At 44.4% G+C, this 25,890-nt stretch overlaps 1 protein-coding gene and 1 long non-coding RNA gene across 5 annotated transcripts in view; one reads left to right on the top strand and one right to left on the bottom strand.

Annotated features, from left to right (window-relative positions):
* The first annotated feature begins 2,108 nt into the window (after nt 1-2,108).
* LOC124072700 overlaps nt 2,109-25,890 on the top strand; it is a 91,779-nt gene continuing 67,997 nt past the window's right edge. The window contains exons 1-5 of one of the 4 annotated variants that reach the window (XR_006845577.1): nt 2,109-2,462; nt 2,941-3,068; nt 8,316-8,499; nt 12,153-12,346; nt 13,239-13,619. This is a non-coding gene — a long non-coding RNA (uncharacterized LOC124072700). Of the gene's footprint in view, nt 2,463-2,940; nt 3,069-8,315; nt 8,500-12,152; nt 12,347-13,238; nt 13,620-25,890 lie in introns of those variants that run through there. The other 3 variants (XR_006845576.1, XR_006845574.1, XR_006845575.1) reach the window with 3 other exon arrangements.
* Nucleotides 4,942-25,890, bottom strand: part of grin2ca (glutamate receptor, ionotropic, N-methyl D-aspartate 2Ca) — a 49,160-nt gene continuing 28,211 nt past the window's right edge. Inside the window, exons 5-13 of the mRNA XM_046414278.1 lie at nt 21,140-21,351; nt 15,590-15,758; nt 13,817-13,970; nt 13,353-13,478; nt 12,133-12,362; nt 9,833-9,993; nt 9,530-9,717; nt 8,123-8,355; nt 4,942-7,209 (exon numbers count right to left, since the gene is read on the bottom strand). Coding sequence (XP_046270234.1) covers nt 5,587-7,209; nt 8,123-8,355; nt 9,530-9,717; nt 9,833-9,993; nt 12,133-12,362; nt 13,353-13,478; nt 13,817-13,970; nt 15,590-15,758; nt 21,140-21,351 — 3,096 coding nt within the window. The 3' untranslated portion in view covers nt 4,942-5,586. The remainder of the gene's footprint in view (nt 7,210-8,122; nt 8,356-9,529; nt 9,718-9,832; nt 9,994-12,132; nt 12,363-13,352; nt 13,479-13,816; nt 13,971-15,589; nt 15,759-21,139; nt 21,352-25,890) is intronic.

The raw sequence follows: 25,890 nt of genomic DNA, 5'->3' as shown, positions 1-25,890 counted from the left end.
GCGAATTCATATACTCATCTACAGAGACCCACTTTGGGGTTCCACAAATGAGTTTATTGAGCTGAGAGTCAGTTCTCACACTTATTAAGCACTTGTGGCATTAATCACTCTTCGTCCAATCAGGAGTCACGTGTCTATATGACACCGGGCTTCAGTGAACACTGATCATCGCCCGGTGATAACAGAGGGTCCAATTAATAAGGGCACCATGCTGAGAGGAGCGAGGCTGAGCATTTAACCCAGAAAGACCTTCAAATTACTTCCAGCTTTTCCTTAAAGAATGGATGGATAGTCACACAGAAAATATGTTATATGATATCTACGTAACTGAGTGGGCTTTATAAGTGTCCCGTTAGCCATTACAATATCCATACTGTTGACTGAAGGACCAGCACAGAAGCTGCTAAACAATAACAGAAACAATGATTTGATTGTATAAAGTGGAGGTCAAGCTTAAGCACACGAGTCCATAAGGTGTTAACGCTTCCTGTGTCCACCTGACAAACGTGTCCTTCATGTGAGAGAGCACAAAAAAAATTCTGAGAGAAGGTCGTCTCTTCCAGATTCACTTCTTTCTTCATTTGTTCAGTTATATTAACTTTAACAAAATGGAGGCACTTCTGATTATTTTTCACAGTGAGATATTGTCCATGGTGGCAGATGTAACTTGGCTGCTAATATAACTAATCAAGTTAATAGTTTTATTTTCCAGTGTGGTGCCAGAGTCCTGGAGAGCTTTGGTTTTTAAATGGCCTTTAATATCTTGAGCAGCATGCAGTCCACAACATTGTGTGTGTGGCTGTGGATATTTTGGACATTTGCAAATGGCTGCTGATATTTTATCTGCATGTGTAGAATCATTCATCATCTGCCCTCCCATCAATTCTGCAGGTCTTACAGAGGAGTGCAGAATACATAAATGCCTCATCGCTGCACCGTTATATCCCTGTTTGTCTCCGGGCCAACCAGAAAACACACAAGAGCCCGAAGCAGGACGGTTTCCTGACTGCATGGATCATTGGCAACATTAATGCAGTGTGGTTTTGCTAGAGATGACTTATTATATTCATGTGAAGTGAATCAGGGTGTTTAGGGATGGTGAACTCGCTCCTTTAATGTGTGAGTTTAAATGGGGGTGATGTTGAACAAGCACTGTGAGCTGTAATATCTCAAACATTACAAAATGGATAATGAGAGTGTTTAAGACTCCTCTGTTTGGATTTGTTCCCCAATGCTGTGTGATTTCTAAGGATTAAGAATTGAGTTTGGCACTCAGCCCCGCTGAGCAATTGGCATAAACATTTGTCTAATGGAACCAATGTCAGAGTGAAAATAAACTTTTATCCATTTTCAGAGTCTTAAAGTGTGTTTGCACAGAAACTTCACAAAAAGAAATGAAGGAAGCCTAATGAGAAGCTCTTTAAGGTTTCATCTCATCTCCCTGAGCTGTCACAACTCCTTTTTTTACCTACATTCTTTATTTTAATGTCTTCAACCTCTTTGACTTACCAGAGGCCCAGTAAAACATGGTCCAAACCAATGACTATACATAAAGATGGATGATGGCTGCTGTTTTTGTTATTTTAGGTAGTTCTTATAACGCTGATGGTTGTTCCGGTGTTCATTGTTATGTTATCCAAATGCATTCACCAGAACAAGACGGCAGCACTCGTATCTGGGACAGTTTAAAAAGTAAAAGCACTTGTTCTGCAGAAAAAAGGTCCCTTTCATTACATTTTGTGTTATTATTGTTGCTAAATTAAAGTGTAGATTGTATTTTATTGTTGTAGTTCATATTCTGCTAGTTTGAAATACTTTATGCACTATTGGGTAGTTAACCACAGCAAGGCCTCATATCCTATAAGAGCAGTTGTATTTAAAGTGCCTTTTCACAACATTAGCATGTGGCTCGTGTAGCACCTGACGAAGGAGCTCATCATGTGACATGTTGTGCCTGAATGCGTTCATGAACGATCGTTCATATTTTGGGCGAACGTGAACTGCGCGCGCTGTATTTCCGCTTGATGAACGTTACTTTGAACGCGTTCGTTCTGGCGTTTGTGAACGGCGCTCTCTCAAGAGCGCGCCAGATTTCCACTTCCGGGCGAAAAGCCACGCTAAACACACCGTAAACCGCCCTTAATATGTAGCGGAAAAACCCAAAACCACCCAACCTGGCAACAGCTGTCATACCTGTCGCACTAACAAATACGTCATCAACATCAGCGTGGACGAAGGCAGCGCGAGCTCACACCGCCCAGACTCTGCGGTGTTTGACTCTTTGAAAGAATTTTATGCCAAAGTCAGTGTTGACCCAGATGGTAAAAATTATGAATGAAACTGAGAGTGAACAATGATGACATTCAGTCCACAAAGCGTCAGGGAAATGCCGGGTTTGAGGGCTGCCGCCTCAATGCTAATGCGAGCCCGGGCTGGATGAGGGTCCAGATCTGGATCCGAAGGTGAATCTGACACACTTTCAGTGATAAAACTGATAAAATAATTGCTGTGTGTGGAATTGTTCTCTGTGGACTGTGGCAGTAATTTTGACAAACAATAGCTCGCAGCAGCGTATTGAAGAGTAAACACACAAACAAACAAACTATCACATTATGAAAATACAAATAAAAGACGCGTATTCAAAACTTAAGAAAATTATTAGCAAGTATCAAAAGTAAAAGCACTTGTTCTGCAGATACAAGGTCCCTGTCATTACATTTTGTGTTATTATTGTAGCTAAATTAAAGTGTAGATTGTATTTTATCGTTGTAGTTCATATTCTGCTAGTTTTAAATACTTTATTCACTATTGAGTAGTTAGCCACAGCAAGGCCTCATATCCTATAGGAACAGTTGTATTTAAAGTGCCTTTTCACAACATTAGCATGTGGCTCGTGTAGCACCTGACGAAGGAGCTCATCATGTCGTCACCTCACTACAGGTGTTTGGAGTAGTGAAGCTGTGGTTGAATGGCTGCTCCTGTGACAGTTCATCCTATTAGCTGTTCTCTTCAAACTACATCCAGCTGGGAGTAGAGCTACCTGTCCATGACTATTTGACTCCAGCAGGGTAAGTGTCTTCTGCTTGTACTTGTACAACATCCATATTGTGAGTTTATGTCTTGGCTGTGCTCAGCTTCTGTTTAAGTGCTTGGAAATATGGCTGCCTAAACTGCTGGCCTTACAGCTGCTTGTGTTTTATGTTTTTGCTTCTGCTGGCTGCTTCTATTTGCTCTGAGGCTGTTGTGTTTGATGTATGTGCAGCATTAACAGTGGGATGAATTGTGGCTGAGCTTATTTCTTGTTTTGGGCTGTTGTTTGGCATATTTATTATGCTGTTTTTGATGCTGTTGATTTATTTGAACATAAGTGTTATGGGCCTGATTGGTTTTTCATTACATTGCACTTCAGGTTCTTTTGTTTCCTCTTAGCTCACTGTAATCAGCCCTGAAGCTAAGGCTGATTATATATTGGCTGCAGCAATGTAAACACAGCCTGTTGAGCTCACATGTGTTTGGTAATATCAGGTTATTATTTGCCATGCATATTTATTTGCTGTCCATGCTGCTGTAAACCATGGTGGTCTCTGATGCACTTCAGCAAGGTAAGTGTTTTGCTGCTTTTTCTAACATGCTAACTAGCTGTGTCCCAGTTCCATACTGCACACTACAGGCTTACAGCAATGTCCCACAATGCCATGCACAGAGAACACAGATGTGCTATTCACAGATTTAAAAAACCAGAAAGATCTTGGAAAACAAAGAAAATAAGCGTGAACTATTTATAAAAGCTGAACTGTGTCCTCTTCTGCTCATTCTGCTGTCACTGCTCGTTGTTTTTCTTGCTCTTGTGCTGCTGATTGCAGTGCCATCAGTTCTGAATTAATTTCATGTTGTGAGTGAGCTAATTGTCCTCTGGCTGTGATGTGGCACATGTATTATGATGCTTCCATGCTTCTGATTTTTTGCTGTTGTTCTTATGATTAATAATGTTGGTATTTTGAGCGTTATGTGCACCGAGTTTCTCTCAGGTCTGTGGTTGCTCTGTAAGAAGCCCTGAGGCTGAGGGCAGTGCTCAGTGTTGGTTCTAGGGCTGTAAACATTGGTGTTGTCTTGCACAGAGCCATGTAATTATTTTCAGTTATATTTAGACAGTATTTGCAGTTGTTCTTGATGATTCTCCTTCAAGTCTTAAGCAGACTTTGTGTGTGGTTGACTCGCACTGACTCACTTCAACAAGACTCTGTTTGTGTGCTCAGAAGTGCTGGTTGATTTCGTTACTCCTGTTCGTTTGGTGTCTGCTGGCTGTCAGTCTGAGCTCTTATGCTGCTCGTGTCTGTGCAGTATTTGTGGTGTTTGGTGTTAATTGTGAATGCGTTTTTCTGCTGTGTTTCACCTACAGTGATTTTCTTTGTGCACTGATAGAATCAGGAGTGTTGTGATTGCTGTTGTTGTTAAGTAGTCTGACCCTCAGCATTAGAATAAGAATTAGCTGCTGCTGAGTTTCTGTTCCATGGTCTACTCTGCCGCTGTCTGTCCGAAGCCCACAGCCGTGCAGTGATGATCCTCTACTGCTTATCAACACTACGTACTGTTCCATAAGAACCGCTCGTCTGATGCGATTTTATGATACAATTTATCTGCTGCATAGCTCATGTTTTAACCTTCTGCTGCTTGTCAAGTGATCTGGTGTGTTCAGGCTTATCTACCTCAGTTCGTTATCAGTGTTGCTTTCAGTGATTGGAGGCACGTTGTTGGAGCACTTAATGGCCAAGGTCAGAGCCATGACACGCAATGTCAACTCTGAACATATACTGTACTCACATAATCATCCATGGTGACAATAACAGATCGGGTATGGGAAGTGGAGAGTCCCATTCATTATAGCACTGTATGACGTGAGAGCGTGTTTAACATACAGATTGAGATGACAGATGATTCCAAAAGGCCCTTGAGATGACCTTGTTCTTTATTAAAGGGTGGTGTAACAATGGGAATACACGTGATGCTTTTCATGATTTTCCCTTTTTAAAATCCCAGTCAAGTTACAGTAATGACCAGTGGAGCAGAAAGCCTCAGATCAACTGTGCGCCCGAGGTCATTGACTTAGAAAATTCAGGGGCGAAATGTCAGTGGATTGATCTCAAAATTATCTTAATAACTGATCTTCAGTTGACATGGTGGGTACTGAAATTACTTTGAAAAAAATGAGGAAGTGTCTCAAGTCGTTGTCAGATTGAGAGGCTACAGTATATTGTCTCCCGGAATTCTTTCACATAGCAACACAGCATTTAAAAATCCATTAAATAATAATCAACAGGTTAAATTTTTATGTATTAAATACTTTTTAATGTTGCCTTTTCTTTTATCAGTGTTTTAAGTTTGGCTTACAAAGTCCCAGCAGTAGTTTGCTTGTCAGTGTCTTCTCCTTTACATGGTGCTGCCCATGAAATTATTGCACTGATAATTGAGAGTCAGCACTCTCAAATACACTATTGGTGTAGAGTTTAATTTTTGCTTGAACCAGAGGCTGAGAGCAGAACCCCCAGGCATGCTTCTCCTCAGTGGGGCTCCAGTAAGGATGGGGGCTCAGACCTCAGACTCCAGGCTGGATACTCTGCCCCAGGGCTTTGGCACATAGGGACTGTTGACTCTGCGCGCCACCAACACCTGCCTCCGCTCTCTGTTCCCAGAGCCCGGGTTTTCCCTCTTTCCTGTGCCGTCGTAGGGCCCAAGCAAATTGTTGTGGTAAACCACCTGCCTGTCACTCATACGAGGCAGCATTGCTGCGTTATCCGGGCAGTGGCTTGTACAGGGAAACAAGTGGCACATGTCCTTGGAACCGTCGTAGAACTGGGACGGTCCCTGGGCCAGTGGCCCCACATACACTGGTAAGTCTGTGTACGAGTTCAGGTAGGTGGAGTAGTGTCTGTGCACCACTGTGGAGGAGGAGCGGCGCAGGGCAGCTGCATTCTGCAGGATCGCTTCCCTGTAAGAGGGTAGCCGGGTGGACTCAGAGTACTTGAGCTTTTGCTTGTAGGGGTAGGAGCCCATGTGGGCGGGGTCCAGGTAGGCAGGCTCAGCAGCCAAGGGGTAGCAGGACAGGTTGTGGCCCAGACTGCCGTATAGCTTGTGGGGCTTTGGGTTGGCCACTACCACCCGTGGAAAAAGATCAGGCATGTCTACACGGGTGGATTGAGACGTGGATGTTGAGGGCTTTGTTTCATCCACCTGATGGATCCTGTCGTTGCCCCATGTGGCTTTGAGGAATGAGGCGCGACGGTTGAGTTTTTCCTTCCCCAGGAGTGGTATGTCATCCATTTCAGGCTCGAGATAGGACTTCATACAGGAGTTGCAGCTGGTGCTGCCACCTGGGTAGTGTCCCGCTGTGCAGGACATGGCAGCAGCAACGGGGGCGTGGTTGTTCAGGAGGTGATTGGCCCTCAGCTCAGCAAGGCAGGATCGAGGTTCATCGTAGTCACCTCTCACTCTGGGGTCTGCAGCATCAAACACATAGCTGTGGGACCTCCTCCTCCGGCTCACACAGTCAGGGGGGTAGCTAAACTTCCTCCTCAGTGGTCCTTTGTGCTCCACATAGATATCGGGCACCTGGAATTCCCTGTAAGGTACAAAAGGGGATGTGGGGTGTCGGGCCTGGTTCTCCACATACAGCCTGCTGCTGTGGTGGGGGTTAGACGCACTGGATGGAGCAGGATCCCGCATGGCGATGTGAGGGCTGCTGAGGCTGGAGATGGGCAGAGTCCTCTCTAAAACATGCTGACTGTTGCGGGTGGGCAGCGTGTAGCGAAGCGGGGTCGGTCGGGTCACAACGCGGGGTTTATCCAGGAGCGGCTGGGTGGAGGTGTCCCCGTAATGAACTGGGAAGGTGGGTGTGAGGGCTCTCTGAGGGTACGGTGAGTGGTTGTCTGTGATGCTGGAGATGTAGGGCAGACGGCCATGTGTCACGTCTGTGGTCGTCACTCGGGGTGGCAGGCCAGCACGCACATTGTCGGCCCCCCGCCTGCTCCAGTTCTCTATGGTTTTGGTGGCGTTGTCAAGAGAGTTCTCCACTCTGGCAGAGGACACCATGTCCTTGGCTGTCTGCAGCATCTTTAACATATTGGCTTGTGAGTAGTTGGTGGTGACGTCCGGACTCTGCATGCTCCCATTGCGGTCAGTTTGCTCTACTCCATTGAAGCAGCTGTAGATGCCCTGCAGAGAGACGGAGAGCTCTAATTAAACTCATCAGATACCGGAGAGAAGCAGCAGCGTGCAGAACAGGCTTTCGGTCCTGTTTGTTTCTCCACATATACTGTGACGTATAATTTTTTCAGTTTCTGTAAGAATTCTATTAATTTATTGAGCCAATGAGGTGAAATATAGAAAAGCAGAAGATTCAGAGTTGTTTCTGGTAGTTCCACGTTTGTGTTTCTTTGTTTGAAATGTTGTTTGCACTGAGCCTGATCTTAAAATCACCTCAGGCATATAAATGAGTGAGTTGCTGATCATGCACTTGCAGTATTAGTTTCTCCATTTTTATCCCACCAGCTTTATTTCACTTTCAAATTGGGCATCTGTTTAGAATACTTAATCTCACCGCTGACTACCGTTGACACGCAGATGAAAGATTTTTAATGGGACAATTTAAATTCAATTTCTCAGGGATCACAGCCATATATTTCAGCTAGTATCCATGAAGTTCGTTTATTGCTCTAAATTAAATTTATTTCATATCTTTTTTTTATTATTGTTGTTGCTGCCCTTGAACCTTTCGGCTTGTGTGTGGATTTCTCACTGCATTGCCAGTATTTCTGTAGCTGCTTTGTGAAGGATCCCTCAGAGGGAGACAGCAGACTTTACCACTGCATTCCTTCATACAACAAGGCTGTCATCTTACTGTTAGGTTCTCTGCACCTGTCAGCAAAAGGTGTTTCGTTATAGCTGATTACAAATGTCACAACTGCAGCTGTCATTTATGAGAAGTTCTGTCCTGCTCGTGTGGCTGCCATTACTTCTTAAATGTCAGACCAAATATTTAGATATGGTTTGAAGGTAATAAAGCACATTGAAGTAACATAAACCCCTTGGCGTTGTCCGCAGTTTTCCATACATGAGGACTACTTACTCTGCTGATGGCCAGGAGGAAGTCCAGGCGCTCTGATTTGCGGACCGAATGTCGCAGTTTCCAGTAGAGCAGGTGTTCCCAGGCGAAAACCAGCAGGCTCAGGCCCATGGCCACAAGCAGCATGTAGAAAACTCCTGCCATATTGTCGATGTCCAGCTTACTGCTCATCACCTCTTTCTTCTCATTACGACAGATGCCTGTGAGCCAGACGGTCTGCAGCTTTTGTGTGTCACCTGCGAAAGGAAAGACAGAACGCAGACCAAAGTCCAGTTTCAGCGAGTGTTTCTTTGATGACAAGCCCTCCAGCTCTCATGAAATGCATTTGCATGCAATGATGAAATCCTCTCAGATGACCACCTCAGATACGACTGTGTGAGGTTGTGCAGTTCTTCTGTTTGTGCTTTTAGATCACTTGTTTTTTTTAATTAGACAGCAGTTGTTCTAGAAGAAGCAGAGCAAATAATGGCTGCTGCAGATGTGTTGGTTAAACCCAGTCTAAGTTTTCTTCATTTTAACTTGTTATTCCTTAAAACAAAGCTAACGTGTGTGTGCTTGTGAGTCCTTGCCACAACTTGTATGTGTACTGGTTGCCACCAGTTCAGATTTTTTTTGTTTGGCTGTTTGTTTAAGTAAGCAAATAGTTAGTAGTTCACAAGTAAAAAGCAAAGAAAAAAAGCAAATCTGCTGAACTGTGAAGCAGAAATATGTTTGTATGAATCTGTTTTCTAGAATTTGCATCGCATTCGCATCAGGAAATACATTTTGAAATGGAATGCTGGCTGGATTATTATACAGTATTATAATATTAATGTATAGTATTATGAAGTTTAATCACTGGATATCTTGGGTAATATTAGCCTCATGTTGAAAAAAAAATTTCCTTATTTTGGTTTTTTAAACATATTTTTTGTACTCCAGTTGTGGTCTACACGTTTGTCACCAAATATAAAGTGGATTTGTCTAAATCCCATAATTTAGCTGGTGACAGTGTCTGTGGGAAGTAATAACACCACGGCAGTTTTTGTGTGGCCTCTCGCCGTGACATGTTATGCAAAGTGTTGTATTATTACTCTTACCATCTATTGCATATTTCTGCCGAAGGTGACCAGGCTTTTGCCAGAGGCTGGGAAATAACTTGCCCCAGGAGCTGAGGCTAGCAGAGCGACTGTGACATTTTAAATCACCTCCTGAAACCTGATTTTATTGACATGAATTTATGATGCGAAAAATTTGCTATAATAATATTTTGTTCCTCTTATTCATGCCCAGTTTCCCCTCGCTACCTTACTTCTTATCCATTTAGTGCCATTCATGTTTATGAAAAACACGCAGATACAGTTATTATAGAGTTACGGGTAATATTCTGTGAAATTCAGCCTCTGTTGTGTATATATATGAAAAATTTACCGTCAGCCAGGAACTGGAGCAGCGCCAGGTCGATGGGTCGTTTCCAGCGTGAATCTTTCTGCAGGGCAATGCCGTAGCCAGTGGTAGCAAACACTTTCCCGCTGCCAATGGTCACCAGCTTGCAGCCCTCATCTTTGCCAGCCATGTAATTCAGCACAGCAGCATCGTAGATGAAGGCATCCAGTTTCCTAGCCGGGCAAAGAAAAGATTTTCACTCGAATGGCCATTATATAACTATTTGGCTCTGCTCTGGCTCTCACTTCTGCTGTAAACATATTTTTATTATCCCTGGCAGACACTTACCCTGTTTTGAGGCTGTTCAGGGCATCCTCTACTCCCTTCTGGTTGTATTTGACCATGTGGGAGTGCATCTCAGGGTAGTTGCTCCTTATGTTGCGCTCTGTGCTGCCATTTGGGACCGTACCAAAGCGGAATGGAGGGTACTGCTCCTGTGGCTTTTGAAACTGTCGGGAAAGGCGGAATAAGGTTTGAAAATGAGCAAAACGATCTGAGGTTTTGATTGATTGCAGGTGTAACTGAATTAACCTCGGCATCTGAGCATATATAATCAAATTCACTTTGTTCCTTCACTCTGGTGGCGGTCTTGTGACTCCATTGCAGCACTCTGTTTTGTCATTCAGAGGTGCTTTGCTGGCTGTAAGATCCAGATAAGCTCTGAGGTACTAATGTAATGACACGACCAACTCTGCACCTCTTGTGACTTCTGCCCCAAGTGCATTTATGTTTGTTATTATTATGTCTGCTGCCAACTCGCTCAGTTAGTTTATGCTTAAAACTGGACAATTTGACAATCAGTCCAAAGAGATTTAAATCCCTTCGTCCTTTCCTTGTCCACCGTGAGAAATGAGCCTCTCATTTTGTCCTCCTTCTGCTTTTGGCAGCACTATGTGCATTTAATTAGCTGTGGGGACAGGAAGTGGGAATACAATCGACCTAATTGCTCTTTTGGTTAACCTTATGGAAGTATGTTCTTAGTACTTTAGCTGAGGGGGATTTGCACCAAAGTTTGTGTATGAGAAAAAGAGAGCCATTTCATGTCAGTACATTTTAAAAATGCAGTAGACCTCATCTGTATTCCGATATCAAAACTTGATCAATCTCTTGAGGTCAAGCTTAGAAATGAATATGTCAAAACACAAGCTTGTGTCTGAGTACTTTTACATTCTGTACAGCCTGCACAGTCATTAGGGCCCTTGATTCAGAGGTGATTAGGACCGCCGTGATAATTGTTGGATGATTTGTTGTCTCAGGAATAATTTCTATGAACAGTAGACCACTGATATAATGACAATATAATAGTCTAATAATTCATGAAAACCCTTTTGAAGAGCAATGAACATTTAATTCCTGAGACTGTTTAGATAGTACAATTGAAATATGAGACAGATATTAAAACACCCTAAATCAATAAAACATAAAATATAACCACACAACCAGATAAATAAAAGTTAACAAAACCGACTCTCGGGCTGCGTTCACAAAACTGCATGAAAAGACAACAGAAATATTAAGTTCAACAAAAAAGTTCAGCCAAACACGCTACAGCATCCCCCCCCAAGGTTTTACAACATCCTCATACTTTGACCTTAGTGTCTCAAAGGAAACACTGGTTGTTTACAAAACCACAGGATGTCTTTTACCAACGTCATTTGTGTTCTGGTGAGGACAGTCCTTTCACGTCCATGTAGCTTACCGAGGTTAGGTGTCAGAGGCAAACCATAGGACTGATGTCAGAGTTAACATGATGTGTTACCCTGTCACAAGGACTTTTCTTCCAGTTAAGTGCCTGTTCTGCAGGGACGAGGAAATCATCTGCTTTAACACAGCGCGGTGTCCTCGGAGCAGCTCTGCTCGTCTTCATCGCTCTCTCCTCTGATACAAGGTCACTTTCTGTGGCTTCATCTTGGACCTCATTTACATTCACTTAACCTGAGGGGTTCAGCACAGCTGGACAAACAGCAGTTCAGCCTTCCTTCCCTCCATGCCGCCTTGCAGATGCTGCTCAATAATCTATGGACTCGCTGTCAAAATGACTCTTGTTTCTTTTTTTGCATAGCAAACTCAATGTATAATGAGACTGTAAATGACTTTGCCAAAATTGTAATGAGCAGTGGACAGCATGGTCTTTTCCTCAAAAGCCTCTTTAATCCCTTCAGTTGCCCGCGAGCAAAGAGCCTACAAACCATTTCTTATGCTGGTGGTTTAACATGGATTTTCTTGTCAATACTCCTATAAAACAGATCCTCGGGCCAGACAAATATGCATAAGATAATACCAGAAATTATAATCACTGTCGGCCCAGAAAATCCATTTGTGTATCACATTTCATAGGCTTTTCACAGAGATGGGATGTAATTCAATTTCACCGCTTGCTCTATGAAGTCTTTCATACTTTGTAGGGAAAGTGAAAAGTCACAGCCATGACATTGTCACTTCTGGATGTTTGCCTTCATGCTCTGTACCACACACTGTTTACACACCCCAAATAGACCACTTTGTGTTTTCCTAAGCTGTACACCAAACACAGCAACAAGCCTGGCAACAAGCACAGGACTGTCAATGACAGTGACAGAGCTCTGTACCTTTTTGTCACTGAGTCCAGAGACCGTGTCGATGTATTGCTCCTGGATCATGAAGGCTGCCAGGTTGGCTGTGTAGGAAGCCAGGAAGATGACGGCGAAGAAAGCCCAGACCAGCACCATGATCTTACTGGTGGTGCCCTTGGGATTCTCGATGGGCACCGAGTTGTTGAAGACGATTCCCCACAACAGCCACACTGACTTCCCAATAGTGAAGGTGGGTCCTCCGGGATCTAAGGAGGAACAAGGACTCAGTATCAGCGTCACAGTGGCCGTGCTACCTGTCTGCCACACCTGACTTTTCCATAAACATCTGGAGTGAAGACAGTCTCTTCAGTGTTTATCCTTTTAGCTTAGATCTGAGCTGCTGGAATTTTGACAGCAGCTGGATTGATTAGTTAATTGATGAGTATGTGGTACCAAATTTGATCGCGAAGCAGGTAGCACCTGTGTTACTGGTGTGGTATTTCAGTGCAATACTGGATTATGAGTCAGTGTTGCCAATACAGTGACGAGACCTTAACATCCTTGACCTGAAATCGGCAGACTGATTTATGGAAGACAATAACACAAAACAACAGCAACAACAGCTGTCTTGTTCAGTAGTCTGAGGGATTGCACAGTTCATATTAAACTCAGTTACATATCTGGACTAAAATGTATACAGCTGTTATACATTTCATCTTGCATCCTAAAATACATACAGATCAGAACTCAAGCCGTGAGCGCAGCCTTTCTTCATCCATTGTAAGATATTTTATAGACCACATGGCTCAGAGATTAAACTGCTGTGTCTCAATTTTCCAGGCATTGATCCAATTTGTGTTCACTGTAAATAGGCTTGGATTTCACATGTTCTCTGAAGCCCCTCGAGGCCCTTTGACTTCGATGTTTGTTGCCTTTCTGTGGAGGTTCAGGGACACCAATATTAATATCAATTCACTGAAGTACAAAAGAAAAAAAATAGGGCTTGTTTCACAATTATTTCAGCATAAAAACACTTTTAACTACTAATTTAAACATGAAAATGAAGACATTGCGTTTGTATTTTGAAATGGGATACTTGAAGCCCAAAATAAAAATGTGAATTGAATTTGTCATTATTTTAGGACAGCAACCATTCATCAGTGAAGGGTTCAGCATGCAGTGTACTGGGTCAACTGGTTCAAACTGGATTCCCACCTGTAATCAGCACACGGACAAAGGAGGGACGGAAGTCTCACCTTTCGCAGTGACCAGGCTTCGGTTGTACCCAACTGGACTGCAGTATTCAAAGACAAAGACTGTGATGGCCACAACAGTGAGACACATGACGAACATCATCACCCAGACGGCTGGACTGTATGGTTCTGTAGAGACAAAGGACACAGGGGACGGTCAGGAAGGCAACAGAACTCACTGAGACACGTTGAAAATGAAAAAACTAAAATTGAATCGTGACTCTGAAGAATCGTGACACCCCTGGTGATGAGGATGACACTCAGTACAAGGTATAAAGTGTATGTGTAGTGCTTTGCAGCAGCGTTGGTTGTTAGCTGGACTGAGCCAGTGAAGATACAGTCACAGTTTACAGTCTGTGACTTAACTCTCAAGGCCACCACAAAGCTGCAGTGACAGCGACGTCGAGCAAAGGGAGAAACAGACATTTGTCTTCATTATTTCAGAGCAGCACAGAGGAGGTTCTCACCTAAGAAGGCAGATGGCGAGACAGTCCCGTTACTTCTGGCCACCATCACACTGATCCCTGTCTCCACAAAAGGCACCGAGAAGTCAATAATCTCAGAGCGCTCTTCGTTAATGGTCAACGAGCCGATGGCCATGTCCGCCCGCTTGTAGAACACCTGCGGCGGGAGGAAAGTCAATAGAGATATTTTTTGGGTGAGATGAAAGTGCAGACAGAAAACAGACGTTTGTCTGGCGCCATCATAAATCGGACCCTGTGCAGCATTTCTGGACATAAAACTGGACGTCCACTGCTGACCTTTGAGATAAATCTCATCTATCAGCGAAGTCCACGCACTCGGCCGGTGTCCCTGAGGGCGATGGACTGTCTGGTCCTTCCAGCGCCCACCCGGCAGCCAGACGGACACAACTGAAAAGCTGATGTTATCTTGCCTTTTCTGACCACTTCTTTGTAAAGCTTGTTCCACTATCTAATCCATCTTTAATCCATTAGAAGGCATTGTAGCATATAGCATAATACCTATTACATAAGGTGCCTGCTGGCAAAATATTCCAAGCAGGAAATGGCCAAAGGGGAATCGGAAGTGATGCTGTTGTTGCTAATGTTAGAAGCTCTTAGACGGTGCAGTTCAAATGCCCCTGTGGCTGACACACCAGGCCACTGTTTATCATACTGATGGAGAGCTGGGAGATTTACAGTCCAGACACTCCGCCTCATGCAAGCCATTAGCTCTCCTATGGAGGCCGATGCCTCATTGAGCACAATAGCCTTCCTGTTTTTGAAAAAAAAGGCCAACTCATGTTGTATCCTCCGAACTCCTCAAGAGGAGGGCTGGCCAGAGGAGTCTGACCGTGGAGATTATTCACAAGGACACCTACTCCTCCTTTTGTACAAGGGTCCCTCCCTCATCCACTACAGTGACCTTGGTACCTATTCATGAACTCATTAATCTTGACTTCAGATTGCTTTTCCTTTTTCTTTTTTGTGGCCAAAGGAAAAATGACTTTTCTGAGGTTTTAACTCTTATTTATCTGTGGCACACGTTGTTTTACTCATCGTCAAAGGAAATGATACAACTTTGATCGTTTATTTCATTAAAGAAAGAAAAATTACATGTTACATGCCTGTTTTTGAGCTTTGATAAAGTTGCACAGTTTCATGCTCACAGTTGCAAAGAGCAGCACCAAAATGCTCGTGATGGAAGAAATTTGTGGATATTTGCATGTGTGTCGTCATCTTCTCTGCACGTGTTCCTTACAACAACCTGAATAACAGAGTAGCCTTCATTCTAACCACAAAAAGTCAGGATTTCTCACCCTCATATGCACACATTTTGACCTTTCTCTCCCGACGATTCAAGGCCCCGTGTGAAATACTACATTTCTGAAGCTAAAAACTATTCCTATAAGAAAGCAGTGAAGAAAGAGCCTTCAGAAGCTCAAAACTGAGGAATTATTTATAAAAATAATTTGCATTTTAAGGAACATTTCACTTGGTTTGCAAATCATGGAAGTTTCTGCGCACAGCGAGTTTAGCATATTCAGTGTGGGACATGCAAGACCATTGAAATCTCTGTAACAGAGCTAAATCTGGCAGTTAAAATGACTACAGGAATGTTTTACAAATCTACTCGTGACTCCTCAGATTGAAGTCTTCGTCAGTGTACTTTTCCCAAGAATAAATGTGTGTGTTGTGTCTAACCAGTTTAGCGCAGTGTTGAAAAGCAGCTGACAGACAGATGACCTCGTTCACAATCTGCTGCCCGGTAGTTCTCACCTCTCCGATCATCCCGTTCCAAATGCCTCGCACCAGCTTGCCGTGCTTGCCGTTGGTGACCAGGTAGAGGTCGTAGGAGAACTTTATGGTGCGGGACAGCTTCTTCAGGATGTCAATGCAGAAGCCCTTACAGCACAGTTTTGTGTACGGCTCAGTGTGACCCACGATGCTGAAAGGCAAAGGCAGAGACAAAAACGCAGACTGTGATGGTTCTGATCATCACCGAAGCTCAGTCCTCAGGGTTTCACTTGGAGCTCAGGGCAGCATCCTGCTCTGCTTCTCTGAGAAATGGCTTCTACACATTATAGGTTTCTGATGATCCGGACTGCTCAGCTCTCATTGTTACAGATGATGCTATTAAACTCTCATTATACATTATCAATTGGAGGGACAAGCCAATTTGATATACAGTAAATTATTTTGATTATGCAGGAATACTCGTATGATCAAGGCTCGCATGTGGAAAAATGTGAAATATTGACTAATATTTAGTCAAGTGTTGGGTTAATATCTGAAGAAAGGAAAGAAGGATGTTTTTTTATTGTTGTGTCAGTCGGACTGTCTGGCCAGTCCACATGGGATTACAAGACGCTGCTCTTTTACAAAGTATGAAATACATATCTAAGAACCAATCGTGTGGTCAAGTCATGCTCTTTCCTGTACTGAGAAATATGAACATGTTTTGTAAAGAGACCCAACCACAAGCCACAGAAACAGATTTCACATGTTAAGTTATGTTGAGGTGATTGCGACCACTCTGGAAAACACTTTTGATTCCTCCAGACCCATTTCAGAAGCCTCGCAGGGGTGACTCTCTGCTCTGCTTTGCTTAAAATACAGGCCTGTTTTTGGACCAAAACCACATCAGGCTGCACAGGGGGGACTGAGATGGACAGGAAGTCAGATACAAGAACCCCCCAGATGTTGTAAGAACTGAACAAAACCATCACAAAAACAAACCGGGGGAAATGGAAGGTGTGAGAAGGAATGAGGGACAACGAAGTAAACCTAAAGCAGGTGATGAAGGTGATGATGCTGAGGAGAAGACCAGCCTTCTCCTCAGCATCGAGGCCTGGGCCTCTGATGTCAGGGGAAAGGGGAGGGGCAGTTGGAGCTACTCCACAGGCTTATGTTACGGCCCTGACAGATGGACGGACAGCTGGGTGGACCAAAACAAATCCGACATAAATTAATCACAAACAAACAATGGCACATAGGATCATTTTGGTCAGATCATTCCGTCCGGATAACAGCAACCTGACCACAGCCGCTGGTCTTAAAGTGTTACCTGCAGAGCAGTGAGTGGATACTGAAAGCATCGACGTGTCAGTGCCAGATCACAGGCTCATTGTGGGTTTGTGTTGCAGAGCTGCAGTTCTACCTTTCATTGTTTGTATTCCTTTAAATAGAAGGATCGGCTCGTTGGCAGTTGTCGTTTTTAAGCGTCAGTGACAGTCACGGCCATGTTTCACATGTGCTGCAGGGGTGAACATGTGTGTGAGGCCTCCATGTTTTAGGGTCTGTGCTTCTGTGACCAAACGTTTCCTTGACAAATCAGATTGCAAGAACCCAAGGTCACATCATGGCATCGTTTTTCCCAGCCAGCACTCCAAAACCTCAAGGTGTTGCATTTACAGTGACACAAAAGGAAAAAACAAAACAGATATTCAAACCAAATTGGTTTCATTAAAATTATGTGAAAATGAAAACAGTGTTTGTTTAACAAATAAATGAGTAAACTGCCATGTAGATGCTGGCAGGCTGCCTGTTCCCTCAGCAGTGTGTCACTGCTGATCTATTGCTGCCAATCTGTTAACGCCTGTATTGCTTTTAAAATGCTGCACATTTGACCTTTTAAAGTTTTTCATTTTGGACTGAATCTGACCTTCCCTTTCCTCACGTTTCCGGTCTCTTCCAAAGACCAGATAGTTTGACTCAGAATCGGACGTGGCGTGGACTGCAGTTTGTTAAAAGGTTTTAATGAGGACACGGAGTACGTCTGTGTAATACCTACCACATGCCAACGTGCAGTACATCACCAGTGCATGTTCAGACAGAACACGCAGCAGAAACTAAACGACAGTTTCAGGCTCAGCATAGCAAGTAAAAGAGGCTGATGTAAGGGTTGAAATCAATTCGCTCATCAGCAGGATTAGCGAGAACGTGGGGATGAAAGTGTCCTTCAGTTTCGCAGGATGATGTGAGCCTGCGAGGGGGGAGAAGACAGACTCTGGCGTCTTGTGAAACATCCTGCACTGTGCTCTTATTTAGAGAAAAGGCTGTCTTTAATAAACACAAACTGGTTTCACTGGTTTCGTCCTCAGGTCAGACACAGACAAACAAATGGAGACGTCTCCTTGGGCTTTGGAAAACTGTGATGGGCATCACTCTTATCTCCTGTAGTTGCACTCTAAATGATAATCAGTTTCTCACAAAAGATCATCATCATATTTGCAAAAACTGATTTACTTTGCTTCTACCACATTATGCTGTAATGTGCTTGAATGAGTCTGTTCAGTCTCTAAATAACTGAATTTGATTCGTAACTGATAAGTGAAGCTTGTTCTGTTGTCATGTTAATGGATAATACTGCAACCAGACAACTTGGTATGATTTTTAAAATGGTCACAGTGTCAGATTGGTGATCATAGAGAGACATGGGAGACTACAAGCTGGACCCTGACCAGTCAAAGCTTGCTGTCTGGTCAGTAAGGTGCCATGGCCTGACGGCGCCAACAACATCAGCCGTTAAACTGGGCAAGAGCAGGCAAAAAAACTAATTTATTTCCAAAAGAGTCAGAGCGCCTGACTTTCCTTGATGTCAGCTTGGCGGGACCATTTCAGATGAATTGTACGATCCAGTTTGCCTGGTTTTATTCATCCGCGATGGTCCACCATGAAACATGTAGAGAAACCAAAACACACACACCTGTGTAGTGCATGAGGTGGGCAGTGTGAGCCGTGGGTGCAAAGCAGAGAGCACTAATGACACGTCACCCCTGACCTCCCCCACACCTTCAGTCTAATGGACTCTGCACCCACGCATCAGGACCAGCAGGCAATGAGACGAGCAGGCGGGCAGAGCCGAGCCGCGACAAACAGCAACAAATGAACACTTTAGAGGAGAACAAGGCGGCCACAGCAGACCGTGAGTAAACGCAGAGCTCCCAACATCCCCAGCCTCGCCAGATGCCAGGATTCAAGACTGGACTTTAAATCGGCTGCCAGTTGCATCAAAGTCGGTCTCTGGGAATTGTTGGGAATTATTGGCTGCTCTCTGGATGGTGATGGGCAGCACGATGTGGCAGAGTGTGTGTGTGTGTGTGTGTGTGTGTGTGTGTGTGTGTGTGCGCTACACTGTCAGAGGCCATCTGTATGAGAGAGGATGTCTTCACAGTCGTACTCAGACCATGGCCTCCCCAGACCCCTGAGTCCTGTGCCTGGTGGCCTTTTGTGGAAATCAGTTCATTATGATGTGTGTATGTGTGCAAGATTAAAACATACTGCAGTTTTCAAACATTAGCCTGTGAAGTCACCGATGTGTGAGGTCGGTGCGGCGTTGTGGTGCTGTGTGTACTTGGTGCTGTTGCTCCGAGGCCCAGGGGAGCTCATCTACTACTGCACTCAGTCTCAGCTTTAATTAAATCAACTTATGATCTAACTCCCATTGAACGCAGCTAATGCATGATGACATTATCTTCCCAGGTCAATACCAGCCTTCACGAAGGCATTACCTTGGAATTAATCTCCTCCAGTGTGCTCTCAGGGAGAAGAGCCTGCCTGCGGCGCAAAGCAGCGAGGAAGTCAGGTTGAGATTTTTATTGTCCCCCTGGAAAAAGTTGCATGACTCAAAGGGAAGCGCTTGTGTTAACTGCTTTGGGCTGCCGTAGCCTCGTCTGAGCCGGGCTCCGGTGGCTGTGCGTCGGGCCTCTCTGAGGACGATTGAGGGAAGTGCACAGATGGTGTGCTGGGCAGGCTGAGTGTGTGTGGTGCTGAAGGGGGTTGAGGGATTAAAATGGAAAAACCGCATGACTGATGACTCCCCATTTAGAAAGCAGATATGTGGGCCTGAGGTGTGGCCGTGTTGAGGACTGTGGGGGACTTGGGGGGCATGGAGGACGTGTTGACCAGTGACTATTAAGACAGTATGAAATACTCAGCATTAAAATCATTAACGCTGATCAACAAGAGTTTAAAACTGTATTGGGCTTTTATATCACTTATCAAGGAAATACATTTGATGTATTTATGTAATGAATAAAGTAATGTGTGGACGGAGGCCTGGTGTCATGATGCACACAGATCTGCCTTTAATTTGGAGATGTAATGTGGAGAAGCGCCTCCTCCTTCACCTTCATCGCAGTGTTCACTGGTCAGCATTTCTCCTTCAGCTGAGCAAAGTCCCGACTGCTTTATTGAGCCTCTCATTAATTGTTATCCGCTTTCACCTTGGACTTGTTTTGCAGCTCCACGACAACTAGCCATTGTCCGACAATTGGAATTACGCACATTTGACACCGACACGCGGATTTGGTCAGCATGAGCGATAAAGCACCGCACAGCGTCATAACACTGAAGGGACGTGATCTTCATCTTGTGTTCCCCTCGTCTCGTTAACAACATTGTCAGTAATGGGTAACACCCCCCCCCACTAATGAACACCAATATCAGTCTCTGGGTGTGGAGGATTGATGACACGGCCTAATCGTCCCATCTAATTGATACCCCACCATGCAGCACATATATTTTCCTGATTGGGTCACAGGGTGATCCCTGGGATATTGCACTCTGGCCAAGCAGACTAATGAGTATCTCACCTCACTGAGTGATAAGAAGCCATGCCTGGGCTAATGGCAGGGGAAGAGCCTCTTAATCTCATACCTAATGGCACTCTCAAGTTGGATAGAAAATCAATTAAGCTGGGCATGTTAACATGTGAGAGCTCATGTGGGACTGTACGCTGATGTGAGGTGATAGTCAGTTTGGTGTCTTGATTCGACTTGTGAAGTAGATGTGGACAGACTGAAGGAGACGCTCTGTGTCCTTCAACTTCTTAAGACATGTACGACAGCATCACACCCTACTCTGAGTAGTGACTCTTACAAGTATAGATTACTAATAATCGGCATCATAGCGGACACGTCTCTCTTCTTGCTCTTTTCAGCAGCAGTGTAACCTTGTTTGCCCACACTGACTGTTGTTTTCGCTGGTTTAAAGGACAAATTGGCTCCAGCTGATTACTGTCAGCATCACAGGTTACTTGTCAGAAGGCTAAGATAAAGCCTGGCTGTCAGCTGGTTAATGTGTGTAGCAACATGTGTAACATTACACTGCACTGCACTACTGTGTGTGTGACAGTGTGCTTTGGTAGTTCAGCGGGATTGACTGAGTGATGAAACGGTCCAGCTGTGTCACATTTTTGAGCAAAAACACTCATGCACATCAGAACTATAATATAAGTAAAGCTCATAGTGAGTGTGGACCCACGGTATGTGGAGCGAAAAGCTTTACTTTTGAGCAGTGATGTGCGCGAGTGGCTGCGACACTTACGCCTCCGTCTTGTTGGACTGACGGCGGCAGGGCACGGTGTTGCTGACACATGTACCCGTCACGGGGTCCACCGCCTCCACGATGACGAAGGGCCTCTCCTCCAGCGTGGCCACCGTCAGATGCCTGTAATCCGACACGGGCTCCAGATACGAGCCGTACCGCGGCCACACGGGGTACCTCATCTGGAGGATCCCCATCTCGTAGGTCCCCACCTGAGGGAGGAGAGAGAGACAGGTGAGTCCACAGGAAAAATCCACGCGCCACACTGCAGATGGTTGCTGTTTGACTCTGATGTGTTACAGCAGTGGAAAACGATGATTCCTTTTCTTTTCTGTCTCTTGAGAAACTAGTGAGGACGCTGTCTAATAACACAGTCGTCCACAGTGTTGTTATCACGCGTCTTTGTGATTTGTGCATGTGGACCTGGTGGAGCACGAAGAACTTCACTTCGTAGGCAGTTTAGAGGAAATTGATTCTCGGTTGACTGGGGACGTAAAGAGTGCAATTATACAAGCAACGCAACGAAAGCAATTGCACCCCCAACCACATAACCAGTTAGCTCGTTTTCATTGGATGTTGTGGGGAAACGAGCGTCCGCACAAGCTGAATATATAATCAAGATCTGAAATTAAACACTTCAAGCCGAGTTATTTGCAGAGGCTGGGACCTGTTTAGCGCCACCAGCGTGCCCCTCCGACTCTCATTGTTTAAATCAGGCGGGGAAATGAAGGACTGAAGGTCACGGAGGACCAACAGGACCCCAATTACCCGAAATGCCAACTTTGTGCTGAATCAGACAGGCCTGTTAAATGCTGCTTTGGCTGCCGTAGTTCAGCAGGTGAATAACAAACGGCTTTTTACATGTTTAAGTACACACATTAGTAATGAGAAGCAGTTAATTTTTGACATTTTGCTCGGAGAAAAGGATTTTTTTCGTCGGGTAGAACCTGTCGGTGATTAGACGGAAGTGATTCATGAACAAAACGCTCCGCAGCTCTCATGTTGTACCATTAATGCGTCACTGAGCCTTTACTGCAGCGAGTTCAATGTTTTTATCTGATGCCCTGCAAAAGCCAGACGCTGGAAATAGCAAAGGCTTACATTACATTACAAAGATTAATAATCCACAAAGAAATATTTAGGCATGCCCAATTACTGGGCAAAATCATTAAATCATCAACTATGAATTAAAGAAGTATTAACTCTTCATTTCACTTCACGCCTCGCTCGCTGTGTCGTGTGCTGCTCACTTTGCAGGCTTAACTTTGCCAAATCGAGGAGATGAGGATGTTTTAGGACTACTTTGGTTATTGATTCAGTCGTTTCAGACATTTTTAAAGCAAAAATGTCAAACATTTGCTGGCTGCTGCTTCTTAAATGTCAGGGTTTGCTTGGTTTTCTTTGCGGTTTATTTTAGTAAATGAAGAGTCTTTGGGTTTTTGACTTTGGTTGGACTAGAGAAGCAATGAATGGAGATCCCTGCATCAGCGTATTTCTATTAACCAAACCATGAAAATCACCAGACCAAAAGCACACGATAAAGGGGGACGTCGCTGACTACAAACTGTTCATACTTGATTTATCTGTTTATCAGCTTCAATTCATTTCATCGTGTACAAAAGTGACTTCATAATCTGTCGTGTCAAAACTCTAAAACCTTTAGCTTCTCTCCTGTTAAACTGGAATTACAATAAATCCAAGTATCATCTATTTTTCCATTTTCAGAGATCAGTGACTCTGTATCAGCTCTGTCCAGACTTCAGATAAATAATCTGTAGTCTTGACAGGAAGCAGCCATCTTTAATCTGCACAGTTTACCACATGGGAGCGGATGTGTCACAGTTACAGGGGAGGAACGAGAGATGAGGGGAGCAGTCGTCGTCATCGTATTTCCTGCAGATGAATCACTCGCACGACGTACTGCAAATGTGAGCGGACTAACACAGGCGATGCTCTGTTTACTTCACAAACACTCCGCTGTTTTGCTTTAAATGTCATCAGCTTCCCGCAGAGCCAAAAAAAAAGTCAGTCTGGACAAAATGTTTTCCCTCCAACATAATCTCTGCTGTTTATGCAGGAAGGGAAACAATCCTGTCCGGTCGCACACGTCAGTGCAGCTCGTCACAATGCAGTCAAACGACGAGAGTGGGAGGAAAAAGTGCAAATATCACGAGTCTCTCCGGACTTTTCGGTTATTCCTTCTCTCCCGCCCGTCATATTGATCAGCTCTGGTGTTTACCTATCGCTCCACTCATGGGCATTTAGTCAAGTCAATCAGAATTTCAAATTCCAGGAACGTATAGTGAGATGAAAAACATGGTGTCCCTGTGGCGTCTCAGACACCGAAGATCTTCATTGTTCATTCATTTTGGAATACTTTACACAGCGCCTTAAAAAGTGCTGTCACAACAGGAAGACTGTCTCTCCACTGGAATAATTTGTATACTGCAGAAAATCGACTGGGGAAATACTTCAGTTAGTTTCTTTTAAAATTCATTTTACGAAGGAAGTCGACGAGACTGTGATTTCAAGGTTTGTGTGCGAGATGAGAGCAGCGATGACAGGAAGGCTTCCCGTCCTCCTCTGGGGCTTCTTCTCTCTGTCGCCACTCGCTTTTGTCTCGCCGTCCTCCCATCTTCCCTTTTAGATCCACGAAGGAGTCGAAGAACCAGCTGAACAATGAAAGCAGCAAATTACTCGGAGTGATTTGAGTTTAGTAAATACAGCAGGTGAGGAGTGTAATGTCAGTCTGTACTGCGTCGCACACAGCCGATGTGCGAATGCAACACGTACAGTAAGAAGGCTGACAAGAAGCAATCAGCAGCTGGAATTGATTTTCAGGTCTCAGAGAAAACACGCCAGAGGCAGCAGCAAGTTCAGCTCAGAGAAGGTGTCGCTTCATGTGAAATCCTGCTGAAATGAGCCCAGGGTTGAGCTCTGAAGGAGGGCCTGACGTCTTGTTTCCTCTCACAGGAGGGTCATCTCAAGGTCATCGTGGTGGAAGTCAGTGGGTGAGGGAGAGGACACATTAACCTTCAAGTCTCCAGTCTCACCTTGTATGTCCAAAGCGTGTCTGACTGGACTGGGCCAAAATCTTATTCCCAACTGTTTTGTCTACAAAAGTAAACCTTTTCACAGGAATGTGACGTATCCAATTCATGTTACTGACACTGAATCCAATTTGATTTCTCTGAGCTCATTTCCTAAAATTGGAGGAGGTGCCGTAACACTTCCCTGTTTGTCTTTGATGGCACGGAGGACGAGGATGTTGAGATGGTTAAAAACATCCCTAATCTGCAGGGAGCGTTGCAGAGGAGAATAATGTGCCCTTCAACATGAACATCCAAGGCAGAAAGCCCAGAGGAAAGTGAAAGACACGACTGCTTTTGTCTGCACTCACGCAGAAAAAACAGCTCATCAGGAATACAAAAGGAAAGTAAAACAAAAGAAGAGCTGAAGTTTGAAGGCGCTCATCCTGCTGGTCTTTGTTACCTGCACTCTGCAACCTTTTTCCTGCATTCATGCGTTAGTTGGTTTATTGTTTCGAGCTGGAACTTGTAGTTAATTAATCGATAAATGGATCGACAGAAGATTAGTTGCAGACTCTTTAGTGTTACAGATCATTTCAGTCAAGCACGAATGTCAAACATTTGCTGCATCCACATTCTTAAATGTCAGGGTTTGCTGCTTTTCTGTGCCATTTAAAGACAGTAAACTAAGAGTCTTTGGTGTTGGGGCCCCAGTAGTGTCTACATTGTAATCTTGATAAACAGATGCTGCCAGCATCTGTAGGCAAATCACACGACTTTAGACAGCGTTCTGGTTTCATTTTGTAGTCTGTTCAGAGTAGCACCGACCAGCGAACATACTGTACCATAGATGACCTGTGATCCACGCGGATCTTCTCCTCGCGAACTTGAAACGCCTGCTTTCACAATGGAGTTTGGCTGCCGCTCGAAAGACTGCCAGGAGCAGAGCGTATTTTAACCTTAATTACAGGTGCTGTGCAGTGTGAGTTAACACCGGACACTTTTAGGAGGAAGGAGGAGAAGAAGGAGGAAGACAAGGGCCCAGCAGCAGAGCTGACTGCACTGAAACTGTCATCATACCTTGATGGAGTCTCTAATGCACACAGCACACTGTCTGAGTAGACAGAAGATGTTCGCTCTGCAGGACTTTGCCACCGACGGCACATTGTGATCGAGTGCTTTGAGCTGGCTGGCAAATACATGAGGGTCCATAAGCAGGACAGAAATAATTATTGAAACTGAACATTTTCTACATGCCATTGACTTTAGATAAATACACCATATTGCCACGTATTTTTCCTTTTAACAAATATCTATGTCATTGAACCAGGCCGCTGCCTGCTTTTGTACACAAATTGTTTGTTTGCTTCTTTTACCGTCGCAGCTTCCCATTAGCTCAGAGACGTGACAACATATTGGACATTAATAGGAAGTCGCAAACAAAAACATTAATATAACATAATTAACTGTGAAACGCCTGTGGCTGTTTACTCTGAGTGTGATATTTAACTAAACACCATCTACTCAACCAGTGCAGGAAGTGAACTCCTGTCTGGGGTCCACATCACACTCGGCCCCTGTGGTTAAATTAATGTTTCAATCTCCAACCAAGTCAGTGAGGCGACACGCTGCAGCAAAGTTACCTGACAAAGTGTGAGTGTGTGGGTTTTCTGTTAATATCTTTTGAATAAATGCAGGGCAGGAGGAAGTGAGAGAGGTGTG

Source organism: Scatophagus argus, chromosome 16 (genome assembly GCF_020382885.2).
Source record: "Scatophagus argus isolate fScaArg1 chromosome 16, fScaArg1.pri, whole genome shotgun sequence".
Taxonomy (NCBI): domain Eukaryota; kingdom Metazoa; phylum Chordata; class Actinopteri; family Scatophagidae; genus Scatophagus; species Scatophagus argus.
Note: the sequence above shows the minus strand (reverse complement) of the source record. Positions and strands in the feature narration are given on the sequence as shown.